This window comes from Podarcis tiliguerta, assembly GCF_965153285.1.
Source record: "Podarcis tiliguerta genome assembly, chromosome: 3".
In the NCBI taxonomy this organism is placed as follows: Eukaryota; Metazoa; Chordata; class Lepidosauria; order Squamata; family Lacertidae; genus Podarcis; species Podarcis tiliguerta.
Window position 1 is genome coordinate 39,687,862 of NC_139536.1, and position 16,676 is coordinate 39,704,537.

The following is a 16,676-nucleotide window of genomic DNA, read 5'->3' on the forward strand; positions in this document are numbered from 1 at the left end:
ATGGGTTAAATAAGAGAGGCTTGTAGCTGGAAACTGTGCACATTTAAGAGCAAAATAACAAATTCTAGATCCAGCAGTGTTTTATTCTCAATTTTCTGCATAGTTTCAGAAAAAGAAACAATACAACTATCTGGATAAGAGAAAATGTATTTAATAGTTACTAAGTGAATGAAGAAAACTGCAATTAGTTTCTTTAGGAAAACCTGAAGAAAGTATCAGTAAAGTTTGGGGAGCTGCAGTTGCGGCTTCATTTATTTTATTCTTGTCCAAGAAGGTCCACCTCACTGTGTGTTGGGAATCTTGAAATCCAGCAAGTTGCTTCTTTTTTTAAAAAACAAAACAAAACACTCCCCCACCACTGTCCCAAGCAGTTATCTAGAAACTGGAGGTTTAAGCATCTAACTATATCAGTGAAGACATTGCTTTCTAATCTCAAGAAAAAAGAAGACAATTTCGGGTATCAATGTGAGAATTGTGATACTGCTTATTAGTAGTGGTTGGCTAGTCTGTTGAAATTCATATATGCTCATTTTCAAAAGTAGTGCTGCTTGTGGTGCTGCGTGTGTGTTTTCTTCTAAAAGTGGATAATTTCAAATTTTCACTTTTCAAAGTGTTTGCTCAAGTGGAGCCCATGTTAAACGAAGTGTGGTAAATAAATTTAAAGAGTTTGGATCAAGAGGTAGCCTTCTGCAAATGGAAGAGCTGGCAATCCAGTGGAGGCTGCCATTCACAGAAAGAGGAAGAGGGGATTCTAACTTCCTGAGCACATTATTAGGGACAGCAGGGGACTCTGCTCATACGATCTCTGGATCCAGCCCAGAATGTAATAAAAGGCCCCTTCACCCTCATTTTTCATAGGAATAGCTGTTAAAGTCTTATGGTTCATTCAAGACTAACGAATTTGTTATGTCACAAGCTTTTGTGAACTCCAGTTGCTTGAATTGCAATCCTAAATAGACAGAGGAGTGTGTATGTGTGTGTATGTACACACACACACATACACATACACACATGTGTAAAAGAAAATAGGGAAAGCTGGAGTTAAGTGGTAATGAAACACATTAATGGAAGCATCTTAGCTTTGTTGAGTAATCAACCACTTGCTGCTGTGGTGAAGTATCACTGCATATTTTGCATACATTTAAGTTCTAATTGAATTATCAGAATATACATTTTATATTTCATTGTAATTTAACTCAAAACATTTACAGTTTTTCCCTTTCCTTGTGTGTGTATACCTTCAAACCGAGAGTTATGCTTTGTGCATTGAATGGAGTGGACTGTAGTCTATAAAAGAGTGTGTACTGTCATTATTTTTAGTCCTGATGGTGCCATGAGACTCATTCTAGTTTTTGTCATGCACCACAATTTATGAATGTGAAACTGAAGTTCCAGTAGCACACACAGAGAGATCGCTTGGACTAATGATAAAACTCTTTCAAACCAATGCTGTGTATAATGACATGGATGCCAAATTTTATATTGTTGTAAATGTTTGGTTTTATTATGAAAATAAATAAGAACATTTATATATTAAAAAGAAATTGTAGATCCATTGGAGAATTATAGCATTTTCCCTATATTTTTTATGCGTTTGGCTTTGTTAAACATAATGAAGAGAGAAAAACAGACAAAATAACCCTTTGCTGCTATTTTAATTTTTATCTAGGAAACCAGATTTGACAGACTCTGCTTCGCTGCTAGAGACATTTAAATTCCTTGAAAATGCTGCAGCAGAATTTAGTGATGAGGACGAAGATGATGATATTGATGGAAGAGAGAGAACAATCATGGACACTTCAACGGTGGGCTGAGAACTCTTAATCATAGAACAAGACTTTCAGTGATGGGATCTTAAAAATCATGATATGGCATATATTCCAATCATGTGTGAGCAAATGCAAGGATTTAATCGTGGCACATTTTTGCAAGTCGGCCTGATAAATAGTATTCTAGTACTGTATTGCTACCTCCTGTCCAATTAAAAGAAGCCTAGCTTGGCCTCCTCCTCTACAATTTACACACGGCTTTGATTAAATTAGATTAAATTCCCTAGTGTTCTAAAGATTATATAGTATATTAGTATTTAAGTTAGATTTAAAGCGAACAGTGATGTATATATATCCTTCTCTTCTGTCCCCCCCCCCCCCCAGAGTGCAGGGATATGTAGAAATAATACAGACACATATGTTTCATTTCATTTCCTGTCCTTCATAGATTGTGAGGAAAAGGGTGCTATCAGATAGCAGTGAAGACCGAGATACTGAAGAGGCCTTGAAGGAGTTTGATTTCTTGGCTACATCCGATGAAGGAGATGGAGAGTCAAGAAGTTCAGGAGACGGCACAGACTGGGGTAAGGAAGTAAAAAGGAATTCTTCAGAAATGCAGGAACTTGGTTAAATGCAAAAAAAATGTAGCAGTTGTAATATTGTTGAGGATATGCTGCTGTAGCGCTGGGGTGACACAAGCCCTGCCAGATCCTCCCCACCTTTGTATTTTATCTAGATAGAATAAATAATTTTATTGAAGTTATCATTTTCTATGAATAGTTTGAGTTAGTTGTAAGATGTAACTTTTAAAACTCTGTTCTGTAAGGAAATTGGCTATTCTTTGGGGATGCCACTAAAACATCATACAAAACCTTCAGACTCCTTAGGAACATGACAGATACAGTGCCTTAGCCATGCAATGCTACGGAAACTGGCTGCAGAGGTAACCCAGTAGGAGAATGTTGTAGGTCATGTGCCTGACATGACTTGTGTTTCACTGGTTGGCCAAGAAGGAAACAACACTTGGTTCAATCTCATTACATAAGAGAACGACCAAGACATAGACCAACTTCACTTCTTGATACTTCTTGGCGTTCAAGCCCTTGGGCCAGAATAAGCCCCACAGAGTCTGCTTTGGCATTAGCTTCATGACTTCAGGTAGTGAAATGGTAGAGTAAAAAAACAGAATGAAATGGCAGACAATGTGAGCCTGTGTCAGGGCAAAGTGGCCAGATGGGAGTCTGACATGCAGTGTTGGGGCTTCCCATTCCTTCTGAAGCCAGTTTTGCATGTTGGGTTCACTTTCATTCTCCGCACTCCCTTTGCCTACCAGACCAAGATTTATTTTTAAGAATGTATAAAATGCTTAATATAGAATATCTGTGAGTGGTGAACAAGAGGACATAAGAATAAATAATATAAGAGCAATCAAATAAAAACTATGAAGCATAATTTAGCTTCTATTGTAAATTGTAGCAAACTCAAAATACAACTGGGGAAGACCAGAGTAAAAAGAGAAGTTTTCAGCAGGTGTCTAAAATGCAGAATATCTGTCTCCTATCTCCTTACATGTCAGTTGTTATATACATTATTTTTACTTGGCACTTCCTTGATGGCATCCTTGATGGCATTTCACTTCTTTCAGAGTGGCCAAATACAAATAATTCGAAACGGGATTGAAATTGTGCCTTTGCCTTTACAATCGGTTTCTGAAGGGTCCATCATACTAACCCATTTCCTGCAGATATTCTTGTAATCCTTTATAAACTCATACCTATCCATATTTACTGTTCCTCTGGGGCTGTGTGTGTGTGTGTGTGTGAGAGAGAGAGAGAGAGAGAGAGAGAGATGCTCTCCTTCCTGGCTGATACTCCAGTTACTTCACTCTTAGCCAGTTTCTGTTGCAATCATGATTGGTTGGTCCTTCTTATCCGGCATTGTTGTTGTAAACTCTGCATCTATTCCTACTTTATTAGCTACTTGCTTCCTGACGATCACTTTTTGCTTAGTTTCCCAGCCTTTCGATTTTGTAACCGCCATTTGCTGAACTTCCTCTGCTCCATCCTGTCCCCACCTGGCTATGTTTTGTTTTTCTTCTCCCACACCTGTTCAAATGGCATAGGTTGAATCCATCATACCTTATGCTCCACTGACTCTGGCAGCCCAATCACATGCATGCTTTACCTGGAGGAAGTCCCACCAAATTCTGTGGGGCTGAATCCTAGGTAAGTATGCATATGCTATGAACGTGAAATCTGAGAGCTGGATACTGTTGTGCATCAGTATTCAGAAATGGAAGAAAGAAAACATATGTGTAATCTATATAGTTTATTAGAGCACGATTTGCCTCATGTGACAAACTGACCTTAGAAACAAAACAACACAACGCTGGAATGGGTTACTTTTCAAAAAGCCACTTGAATGAATTTTTAAATGTGTTCTCACAGGTGATGTATAACCAGAGGTAAAAACACGTTAGGACAAATCAGAATGCCATTTCTACACAATATCTGGGGTTATGTGTAATTATAGCAACTCCCTTCTCCTTGTGACCCTCCCAAAAAGGTAACAACAGGTGGAATGCCATTTCATAAGATCTGCCGAGGTAGCAGCAGTGTTGTGAACCTGACATGAACACAGTCAGGTGGTTGGCACCAGGGACGTGAAACACAAACAATCTGTACCTTTTTTATTGGCTTCTTGCTGATGAGAGTAAAGAATAATAATTGGGGGGTGTATTAGTTTTTGTTACTATGTTATGCATTTTTGTGTTTTTATATTGTAAAATGCCCTGTGATCCTTGGGTGAAGGGTGGTATAGAAATTTTAATAATGATGATGATGATGTTGATGATGATGATGATGTTACAATGCTCCATGTTGGCTTCATTGTAATACAGACACTCTTGTATAAGCAGATGGCAAGTTGCAAAACTCTTCTAAAGTTCAGCCTGCACTTGGAAAACAGTTCCCAAAACGCTGTGTTACATGTCATTACAGAACGTACATTTGAGTGTGCTTTCAGATAGAATCCTTTGCAAGTGTTAAGCATGCTCACTTGGCTTATGCGACACCAGCATGGCGTATGAAAATGTGCCAAGTCCTGTGGTAGACTTTGCTACTCTGAATTGACTTACAGGATCAGTAATGTGGCAGTCTCCAAATCAGTTATTAAATGAACCTATTATTAGATGATACCCCTGGGCTTAAAGTACCTTCATTCCACTTGCTTTCTCATGTTACACTAGTTGGGGGGTACTTGTCATTTTGATGCAGCCTAAGATTCAGCCTTGGTGTAAAGTGTGGTTTGTGGAACCACAGGACCTCTGCGTTGTGTGCCTTCTGCTATCTATAGCTGGTGTAAAATGTCATAATTTGAACTGTATGAATGAGACCAGGTTATTCTTACAGCTCTTGAACACCATTATTGAAAGGAGACACACCCGCATTGAAGAATAATGCCTAGATTTACTGTTTCTGTTACTATCTAATACAGTGGTGTGCCCATTTTCTTACTAAAAAAATTTAGTAATTTATTTTTATCTATGTTGCGCAACATAAGAGAAACCCAGTCAACAGTAAGTGGGTATTCAAAGACTCAAGTAACATAGACAGTGAAGACTGAAAGAGGAAATGTTTGAAGTAATTACAAATTACATTAAAAATGAAGTATTTTCACTCAGAACGAATAAAGGGTTGGGATCAGAACCTGGCTATTGCTAACACCAACCCCCAATTACATTTTTGAAGACTTCTGAACAAGTGAAATAGAATGGCACTTAGGCGCAATTGAGCTGTGGTGGAGCCAGCATTCATATTTTGGCTCAGTCCATTTATAAAGCGGAGAGGGGTGGGTGGATCTTACTTTTAACAGTACAAGCTGTGCAGCGAGGGGAGCACTGAACTCTTTCCCCACTTATGCGTTATCTGTCTGCAATCAGTTGCTCTAGCAGCTTTTATCCTATTTCTGACTCTGATAACAGCAGTGAGCTGAGAACAGAAAAGGAGCTGGAACAACACTGAGGGAAGGCATGGCATTGAGTGGGGAGGGGTTCAGGGCTCTTCTCCTGTTGCTTTGCTAAACAACACTCCCCCTTCCATATGAACAAGGTGAACATGTGAAAAGAAGCACATACCGTTTGGCCTTCAACTGCAGCACTGTTTATTGTTGCCTTAAAAAAACCCCAAATGTATAGATCAGCAACTTCTGCCGCCTTCGGTGCAAAATAAATAAATTACTTATAGATCAGCAGCTGCTGCCTTCTTCAGTATCAAATAAATAAATGACATAAAGAGGATGTTTCATTTGTTTTACTTTGTCTAGAAAAGGAAGACCAGTGTCTCATGCCTGAAGCCTGGAATGTGGACCAGGGAGTAATAACCAAACTGAAGGAACAATACAAAAAGGAGCGCAAGGGGAAAAAGGGGGTGAAGAGTAAGTGGAAAACATTGCACCTTAAAATTCATAAATTCCTGCCTCTTTTCACTTCACCAATACTATCTTTCTTTCAATGTTTTCCTCAAACTACTTACTCTTTTACTTTGCTGCTCCTGACTGCTTTCCTGTTCACAATTACCAGGGGTGGAAATTAATGATACTTAAAATCCAGAGGTGTTGGGGTCATTGCTTTTATCCAGTTGGATAAAGTATTGGGGGGGGGGAATGCTTTTAAAATATTAATATTTAATTTTTGGCTACCATAAAACACTTCTTGTTAAGGTTTGTCCAAACCAGCCAATTTTTGTTTGACTTAGAGACCATAGAGGCTGTAGTTGATTGTGTGATCTCTCCTGGTTTGTACTTCTCGGAATCTTTGTGCAGAACTTAAGGCTTCAGTAAATGATTGCTAATCGTTCCATCTAATTTTTGAAGTTAGTTTAGTCTGTGCGCGCACCCTGTCATTTACAGTGGGCAATGCAACTTGGATCAGGAGAACCATTCAGCTATTTTCATCTACCCAAGCATTTGGGCTTGCATTTGCTTTTATTGAACAGCCTTCCCCAATGCTACCTGGCAAAACGCTTTTGAAACTGAGGGAGACTGAAAAATGCTCTGATAGCATGCAAAAAGTTACTTGCCATGCACAGGCCTTTGGACTAACCTGATCCCATCACTCGATACCTTCAACTGTTTATTTCCCTTTGGCAGCCCTGAGACAACTCCTTCCAAACAAAGCAAACAGCTTTGTATGAAGTTATAAACTTTGCCATCCAGGGGAAATACCTCACACGCCCCCTCAGCACATCTGAGAAGTTAGGGTGTGTATATAGGAGGGTGTACAGTGCATATATTTAGCAGTTGTTGATTTTTTAAAAAAGAAATAATTTAGTTCTGGGTGAAGAAGAGGAGACGTATGTACTGCAAACCTGTAAAGAGCAGCTCATGAGACAAGCAGACAACTGAATCTTTGGTCTGGACATACCCTTAACTAGAAGTGAAAGATAAAAGCAAATTAATTTCTACCCTTGTTTCTTTGTAATGTTTGCTACATGCAAGTCATGCTATCCTCATAATTTGAATGCAGGGCTCGAAATGGGGGGAGGTGGAATCTTACCAGGCTTTTAATAATATCAGTAAGTCCTCATCAAACTTCGCCTAATTCGGTTGAGTGCTATTTTTACACCAGGCAAACAATTGGATTGGTATTTGAAGTTTAATTTCTAGCCCTGTGTGTCATACTTCCTTTCTGTGTTACATCTCTTACAATATAAATTCATTACGTAGAAGCTGTGTGCTCAGAATGTGCAATGCAACCCTTTTGGATGTTTACTATGGAAATCCTAGGTTTATATGTCATACACAGCAGTTGTATTCTGAAAATTTGGGTAGCAATTATATGGAACAAATGCACACAGAAATCAAGATTTACAAAAAACGTGTAAGATGCTTAATTTTTAATGTTAGTCTTCACAAAATTGATTACAAAATTACAGTATTAGCTTTCCCCATTATTCTTGGGGAGGACTTTGCTAAATGCTAGCTTTCAGCATGTTGCAGAGGCTTTTGGTCTGTGCAGCCTTGTAGTGTTAGCACTGTTAAGATCATAGAACAGATAATTTTTCAGCTAAAAAAAATATTATGATTGGATCACAGTACCAAATTTTGGTAGTGTTAAAATGTATTTGGTGATTACTTGTGGGCCTAATGGCAAAAGGCACGATAGAAATTTGTGTGAATACATTTTATATATTCCTCTTTTTTGTTGCTCAAATTGAAATACTCATTCATCATGCATTTACAAACCTGAGAGAAAGCTCACCTAACATCAGCTATTTCTTCCGCTGTGTTTACTATGGTAAACTCTAAAATATGATACCTGGCAAGTTACCTGTATTTCCCCTAGATGTTGTAGGGAGAGTAGGAGATGCAGGTCTCCCTCCTTGAATTTTTTGAGAGTGCTTTACTGAAGCATAACCACTTCATTGATTCCCTGTATTCTACATCTGAGTATTGAAAAGAAGGAAGTGGATAATCCTATTTATTAAGTTTTTTGGTTATGGAAAAATGCTTCAGCAGCAATATCACAAGTAACTTGTCCCTGTCACCTTGCAAACCATTCTTTCAAAATGCTGTACATCGTGTATTCCTCCAAAACATCATTTAATGGTTAGCCACTTTTCTGGGACAATGTCCAGATCTCCTGGCAGCCTGCCACATTCTGTTTTGTTTTAAAACCCCAAGGCTTCTGCCAGCCCACCCAATTCAGCTAATGGGACTGAGACAGGCTTTACTTTGGCCGAATGAAGTCCTATCCACTGATCCTAAGGCCTACTTCAGGAATATTCATTCTCCTGTTCATCGGTGCTGCCCCATAGTATGAGGGGATATGCTCTTGCCTTAGTCATTGCCACAAGATCTAGTAATTCAAGTTCTTTACTAGATTCCTCATTGTGAGGTTTGGCAAATTGCTTTTCCCTTTTCCATTCATTCCTTGCCACCCAAAAAATATCAGAATTTGAGACTTACTACAAGCTTGTTAAATGTTGAGACTCATGCATAGAACATGGATAGATACGTGGTCTGAATATCTTAGGTAGCATAGGCTGCAGGAGTTTATGGCACTTTGCATTAGCGCATGGGCCTCTTCAACTGAATCCAGCCCACTAGCAACATAGGCTGGAGCTACATTGATCTGTAAAACCATTAATTAAAAATAACATTATATATCACTCAATCCATTTTTCCATTGCTGGCGACTCGCAGCTTTGCAGCGCCCCCTGGTGTCACATTTTTATAACACATTTTTAACGTTATAACCTACCAGTGTAGGTTAGTCCCTAGTGTAGCCTGCCAGAGGCTCTCACTTTAAAACTATTTTTTGCTCCCTACCTGAGACTACAAGAACTGAGGTGGGGGCTGCCAAATGCCAAGCAGGTCATGATTGGTGGAATGTGTTTCATTTGTTGAGTAGCAAACTATTGATCAGGATGAGATAAAACTAAAACATGGAGGACTGCATGAAGGTGGTGCTCAATAGAGTGGCATACCTAGCAGAAAAGAAATAGATTTTTAAATTTGAGATGAGGCATTTGTTTTGACTGGAAATTATTATGTGTATAACCAAATTGGGTTTAAAAACCATGCCACTATTCTTTCTGAACTAAAGAGCTAAATGTTTAAACAAGAGTGATGGATGAAAGAATGGAATTTGCTTCCCCCTCTCCCAGCTTTTCCCGATATGAAAAATAACTGGTTATGAATCTTAATTAAATGAAATCAAGTAGCGTTTTGCCATTACAGAAATTAAGCATCTGCTCAGGGCCAACACTCTTGGAAGATGCATCAGTTATGCATAATCTAGAATAGTTTGTAACTGTGATAAATCAGTTATATTTGGTGACAGAAAGGTTAAAAGTGGAAATCTAGGGGCATGAATGTTCAGCTGTAAAGCATATATAACTTTAATGAATGTGCACACCTATAGAATTTTGTATATTTGCAGACAAGCACTTCTGTTATAGTCTTGCGAAATCCTGAATTGTTTGTCTGAAACAAATATCAGTCGTTACAAATCGTTGTTATTATTACGGCAGGATTTGGACCGAATAATTTGAGGAAAGTGCTGTGATTTTGCTAGGCTGTTGTAAAAAGTCCTTGTGAAGTGTGCTAAGTTCAGACCTGTCTTAGAATACACTTTAAGGTGACTAGAAATAGTTATTATATTTAGTAGATTAGGAAAAACGGTTATGGACTGTGGGTAAGATATTTTCCCATTCTTAATTAAACTTACAACAGGAAAAACTACCGAAGATATGTTTCAGCCTCAGTCCTATATAAAACAGTCAAAACAGGGATGTGGGAAAATGATGGAGCAAAATGCAGGTAAGTTTTGAGAAGGGCATGGGTTTTCACCACATGTAGTTTCAGGAAGAACAAAACCAGCGACTCTTGCTTGATTGTTTTTGTTTTTCAATTTTTTAAAAGTAATTGTCATTGTTTACATTGTGGCACGGTCACAGTCCTGCACAATTTTGTGAAAGTTTGAAAACTTGTGCAAAAAATTTAACTCACAAGTGTTACAGTCTTTGGAAAAATAAAATTATTTTTTGTTTTATTTGCTGTCACTTGGATGCATTTTACATTTCTCAAGCAAGTCCATGCAGTGAACAGAAGTGTGTGTGCAAAACCTCAGTTTTCATCACTTCCTTCTTAAAGCACTTCATTTCATGCCATAAATTTAGTTACTGGTGGAAGTAGGAATCATTATTTGACTCACGTTCATCTTTTTCTTTTGCTATAAATAGCACTCATTGTCATTATTGTTGGTGCAACATGTTAGTAACACTACTTTTATTAATGTTTGCAAAACTTTCCCCCCACATTTTGTTGTTTTTGGCCAGGGCCCAACAGGTCAAAACTACAAGATATGCTTGCTAACTTGAGAGATGTTGATGATCTGCCTGGATTACAACAGTCAGCCATGTCTCTTACCAGATCCAGTACTTCACGGCTTATTGAACAAGAAATCAATAGAACAGATGAAGGTGAGGGCTGCTGTGTGTGTGTGTGTGTGTGTGTGTAAGGGGTGCATTAGAGCTATTGCTTGAGAAAACAAGGCCTAATCAGACCTCTCTGTTTGGCCAAACTACACCCTTTGGGGCCCTAAATTGAAAGGGTGTTTTGCAGGCACCTTTGATGGGTTGATAAAGTGGTGCTTGCAAAATAGGGCTTTGGAAGGTGCTTCTGAAGGCCTCTGCAGCCATTGTGACATTCAGGCCCAACAGATCTGATGGCTGGGGAAAATAACAATCTAACATTTTTGGCCAAAAAGGGTCCCTACTCCTGAATTAAAGGAATCTGAACTAGTTGATATTTGATCTTTTGCCTATTTTTCTGTCAGCTTTGTATATGTGTTCTGACGCGAAGATGATTTTTAGATGATGCATGATAACCTTACAAGAAGTAATAATCCTTCCTATGTGAAAACAAAGGGGAAATCACAGAATGGAGCTTCCAACTTTACTTTTTATAATTATTTGTATTACAAATACATATGCTATACACTTCTCTTTAAAAAGAAATCTCCCCCCAATCTGTTGTCCAAATATATGGGGGCATCTTTTTAGCTGATTAAATGTTCTTAATCAGTTACTCCAACTAGGAGTTGATTAAATGCTCCATCCTTTCTTTGTATACATACTAGCCTTTCAGTTTTGCAAATCTGCTGTTGTGCATGGTAATTCTTATGAGTAAAGTGCCCTGGGAAGATCTCAAGACTACTGTGTCCTGAAATTTTTAACTTTGCTAGTATTTCTCAAGCACATGGCAGATTACAGAACCAACTCTTAATGCACCTTACCAGTACATAAAGCAGGAGTGGATTAATGGTAGATCTGGATCTACTGGAAGCTCTGGATGATTTGAAGCAGAGTGACAAGGATTCTGACTAGTGTTGTTGTTTAGTCGTGTCCGACACTTTGTGACTCCATGGAGCAGAGCACACGAGGCACTCCTGTCTTCCACAATGGCAACAAAATGACCTTCTTAAATTATGCTGCTAGAATGAAGAAAATTGGAGGCAAGGAGTATATTAGAAGAAAGAAAGGAAGGCAGGTGGGTGGGTGAAAAGAAGCAAGCAGCCAGGAATAGATTTTTGTGTGGAAGGACTGTGAGCTTACATAAGTTTTGGTGCTCAGAATAAATGTTTGGATTTAGAAGACTTTAATTCTAGGTGCTTATCTTTTACACCAGTCTCTAGTTGATAGATATTGGAGGGGAAAATTAAGCAAAGTCCTGAAAACCTGAAAACAGTTCCCCCTTGGCTTATGTTAAAAACATCACCATTCCACTGTCAACAAGCTAAATAATTGGTTTTCTTTAACATGTCTTCCAAGAAAGCCCTTTTGATTTCATGTTAAACTTAACCTTTCTAAGTTTGAGGGGCAGTTTACACTCGATGAGTATCTCCTGACCAGCATTCAAATGAAGGTACCATTTGTGTAGACCAGCACGTCCCCATGGGGGCTTTCCATTTCAGTTATTGTGGGTGACACTTTTTGAGAGGCTGCAGTTGCAGAAGCTGCAGCTGATTCTGCCTCAGAGGTAATAATGCCTCCATCGTGAACTCTGCCAGATACCGGCCCTGAAATCTCCCGGTTGCCAATTGCAAAGCCACCTCTAATCGTGAACTGGATCCAACTTCCTCTGTTTAAAACTGCTGTCTGGGCATATTTATAAATAGAAAATATGTATTTGTCACGTAATGGCTACTAGTCTGATTAAAACAGCTTCTGCTGGCTGCATTTTAAGAAGTGGATGTAGCACGCTACATGGAACAAGTGCAGCAGAACATTGAACGATCAACAGCCCACATGCTTAAAATATATGCTTTGAAAGACGAAATGTTACTTAGCAACACTTTGAGAAGTGGGGGGAAATCTCCTTTTGCTTGGAACATTTTTCCCCCATCCCACGTTGGGTTCACTCCTGGAAAGGCCTAGGTGGTAGTTTTTCTATGGTTGCTCAGTTGGGTGTCCTGAGCTTTCAGTCTCAGCAATGCTTTGACCTTCACACAATTGAGCTGAAGGCTACCTTCGATTTTTGAATGGGTGTTCGATGTTTTGGCAAGCGTATGGCGAAATTTAGGGCTTTTACAGGTGATCCCCCACCCCTGGCCACCGCCATGTACTGTTTTTACTTTGTTGCATTTTCCTAGCATTCAGAATGCAATCTTTTTATTTTTAGGAAAATACAAATGTGACCCACCCCCTTTTTTGGCCCCATTGAATTTTGGGCTGAATATTTCATTCTCCCTTTGGAATCAATGGGACTACCTGAAAACATCAGAGTGAACTTGGGTCAGGCCCATCTAGTCCAGCACTCTGGTCCCACAGTGGCCAGCCAGATGCTCCAAAGGATGCTTACAAACAGAACCTGAGCACAGAACTCATCCCACCCGCGATGCAACTGGTATTCAGAGGGCGTGGTGGAACTTGGCCTCTATGGCTAGTAGTCATTGATCACCTTTCCCCCTATGAATTTGTCTAATCTTTTCAAGTCGTCAGAATTAGAGGGGCCACCCCTGCCTCTTGTAGGAGTGGATTCCATCGTTTAATAACAACAACAACAACAACAACAACAACAACAACAACAACAACAACAACAATTTATTTGTACCCCGCCCATCTGACTGGGTTGCCCCAGCCACTCTGGGTGACTTTCAGCATATATAAAAACATAATAAAACATTACACCTTAAAAAGCTTCACCATACAGGGCTGCCTTCAGATGTTTCCTAAGTGTCATATAATTACTCATCTCCTTGACATCTGAAAGGAGGGCATTCCACAGGGTGGGCTGAACGATGGGGGTGGAGAGGCTCCTTCAGGTATACAGGGCCAAGACCATTTAGGGCTTTAAAGGTCAGCACCAACACTTTGAATTGTGCACGGAAACGTACTGGGATCCAATGTAGGTCTTTCAGGACTGGTGTTATGTGGTCTCAGCAGCTCCTCCAAGTTACCAGACTAGTTCAACTATGCATTGTGACTCAGTTGGTAGAGCATGAGGCTCCTAATCTCACGGTTGTGGGTTCAAGCCCCACATTGGGCAAAAGATTCCTGCATTGCAGGGGGTTGGACTAATTGGCCCTTGTGGTCCCTTCCAACTCTACAGTTCTATGATTCAAAGTTCTTTCCTGTGTCTTCCAACATTCAATTTCATTGGCTGTCCCTGAGTTCTGAGTGTTATACAAGTAGGTTCCACCTCTCAAATCAATTATATGGATGCCATTCTTTTCTTCCTACTATCCCAAGTTTACTTTTCTTCCCCTTAAAACCAGTGCAATTAGTGTAAAGGCCATCTCCAGACACTTGCTTTCTCCTCCTGCCCCACTGTACATATTACCAGTTTTGTATTGGATCTAGCACCAGTGTTGTGCCAAGAACGCCCTAAAATTTTGCTGTGTGGAAACAATTTGTTAAAATATTTATATCCCCCCACTTGCAAAGTATATTGTAAATTTAAAATAAAACATAAAATACAAAATTATAAAACACACAAAAGAGGAGATGCATAAGATCAGATAGGAATAACAGATATTTTGTAGCAGTATTTTTTTATTAAAAAAAGCAGCACTGTTCATTTAAAATAGTGGTTATAAGATTTAATGGCAACTTCAAGTAAGCAAAATAAAAACTCAAAAAATGTAAAGCAAGTATTAGCTCTTGTACAACATTGATATGAAGATTTAAATTGGATTTATATTTGATACAAATATTTTCAAATAGTTCAACTTTTGTACATACAGTTTGTAGTAGTAGTAGTAGTAGTAATAATAATAATAATAATAATAATAATAATAATAATAGACATCTAAGCAAACTGTAGAGGGTGTACCATACAAGGTGAGCCACCACTGAAAAAGCTCTGCTAAGAAAAATCTTTAGTTGGGTTCTTCTTTCTCTTGAGTTACTAATTTCCATTAACAAAAAATGAATGTCGGTTGTGGTTTTGTTTTGTTTCAGTATTCTTTAAAAAAATAATATCTAAATTACTTCTCACCTTTATGTATGTATTACTTTTTTACTCCTTGCCTTCCTTCAAAGGGGCCGAGGGTGGCAAATAAGTAAATTCAAAAACAATACAATTAAAATATATATCCTTCCCTAGAACTACAAAACACTTGAAGGAATTGGGTGGGAGAGGGGTGGGCATGCAAGAGTCAAATCCAGACCACCGTTTTCCTTTGTAATGAACCAATAGGCCCTGGAAGTCTCTTGCACAAATATTAGTGCAATCAGCCAAACAGTATTTCCTTTTTTAGTGCTGAATTGTTTTGAACAATTCTGAAGAAACCAGCTTCCGAGGTATGTATATTTAAGAACTTTATTTCTGGCAAAAATTGGATTCTGCTGGTGCTGATTTGCGCATGTTAATTTCACTTTGTTTTGTAAAGAGCTTACTCTACTGAATTTCAATTGAACTGCTTATGCCAAGCTTCTGATTGTATGGAGTACTTAACTTTCATTTCTTCTCTTTCAGTGGAAGCCTTAACATTCCCTCCTTCATCCGGAAAGTCTTTCATTATGGGAGCAGACGAGGCCCTTGAAAACGAGCTGGGTCTTGGGGAACTAGCAGGCCTAACAGTAGCCAACGAGGCAGATTCTCTGACATACGATGTAAGTGCTAGTTTGTCACTGTTGCCTCTATTTTTCAACAGGTAAAAATTGTGATAGGAAAATAGGAAGAAGCTGCCTTATAATGAGTCATTGTTCCATCTAGCCCAGTCTGTCTACACTGACTGGCAGAGGCTCTCCAGGGTTTTGGACCAGAGTCTTTCCTAGCCCTATATGGAGATGCTGAGGCTTGGACCTTCTCTATGGAAAGCATGTGCTTTACCACTGAGCTATGGTCCTTTTGATCTACCTTATAGGATTGTTACAAGGACATTTCCTTAAGGTAGGAGTGCTGCATGATGCTCTGAAAGTCACAATAAGCCCAAAAGTCTGGCTCACAGGCTGCTACAGCCTTCCCCACTCCCTCTGTCGCTTCCATGATCTCTGCTTCCTCCTCTGCTTTTTCATTCCCTCTTCCTCCCCACCTTTTTTCCTGATTTTCTTCCGAAACCCTTCCATTGGCACTGTGGCAACAATAGGGCATCTCCTACCTCTTTGCAAAGACTCTTGGAAGCAACATGGCTGGAGTGGCTGCAGTGCCATCTATAGGCAATTCTGACCTCTGCAGCTCAACCATTTGAATGCAGCCGTGTTCCTTCGCTTTGCAGTGGGAGGGAGAATGTTCTTTCTCTATCCTAGGTGCCAGACCTAATAGTATGGTTCCTTTGGTGACCAGACTTCTGGAATGTTGTGTTCCTGTACAATGCGTAGTTTGGAAAAATCATAATTTAACATGTAAGATTAATAAGACATGCAAACATGCAAGAATATGAAAGCTTGCATTCACAAGGGTGCTCTGCCATTTATCTCTTTTGCAATCGATTCTGATAAGTATAATCTGCTTACAGTCCTACAAATGATGTCTATGCTGTGCTGATCCCTGAACTACCCAAAGCTGCCTTAAGTAGAGGATGTTCTTTTACAGGACAATGCTCTGATGTGGCAGTAGTTATTTTAAAATTGGAAGTGGCTGCTCTTTCTAATGCATGGCCAAGATAAATGATTTATTGCTGACCATTTATTGCATACACTTCCAAAAGCTTTTCAGAGGCACTGAATACTTTCCATATGAATTTATCAACTTGTTGGAGTCATCAGCCGAGGCCTTCCTTTCTATCTCACTAGCATTGGTGTCGCCTTGAGACAGGGCTTTTTCAGGAGCAGTGTTCAGACTTATTTTGCCAGCTGTTCATTATTGATTAATGATTGCATTGTATTTTGCTGTTCCATGCTGTACTTGTATTACAGTTTTCATCTGGTATTTTAATGTAGTGATTTCGGATTGTATCTT

At 39.2% G+C, this 16,676-nt stretch overlaps 1 protein-coding gene across 3 annotated transcripts in view; it reads left to right on the plus strand.

The window, feature by feature from the left end:
• Positions 1-16,676, plus strand: part of STRN (striatin) — a 53,679-nt gene that overhangs the window by 20,206 nt on the left and 16,797 nt on the right. Inside the window, exons 6-11 of one of the 3 annotated variants that reach the window (XM_083432160.1) lie at positions 1,670-1,805; positions 2,218-2,353; positions 6,093-6,203; positions 10,005-10,091; positions 10,610-10,753; positions 15,252-15,388. In XM_083432160.1, coding sequence (XP_083288286.1) covers positions 1,670-1,805; positions 2,218-2,353; positions 6,093-6,203; positions 10,005-10,091; positions 10,610-10,753; positions 15,252-15,388 — 751 coding nt within the window. The remainder of the gene's footprint in view (positions 1-1,669; positions 1,806-2,217; positions 2,354-6,092; positions 6,204-10,004; positions 10,092-10,609; positions 10,754-15,251; positions 15,389-16,676) is intronic. The other 2 variants (XM_083432161.1, XM_083432162.1) reach the window with 2 other exon arrangements.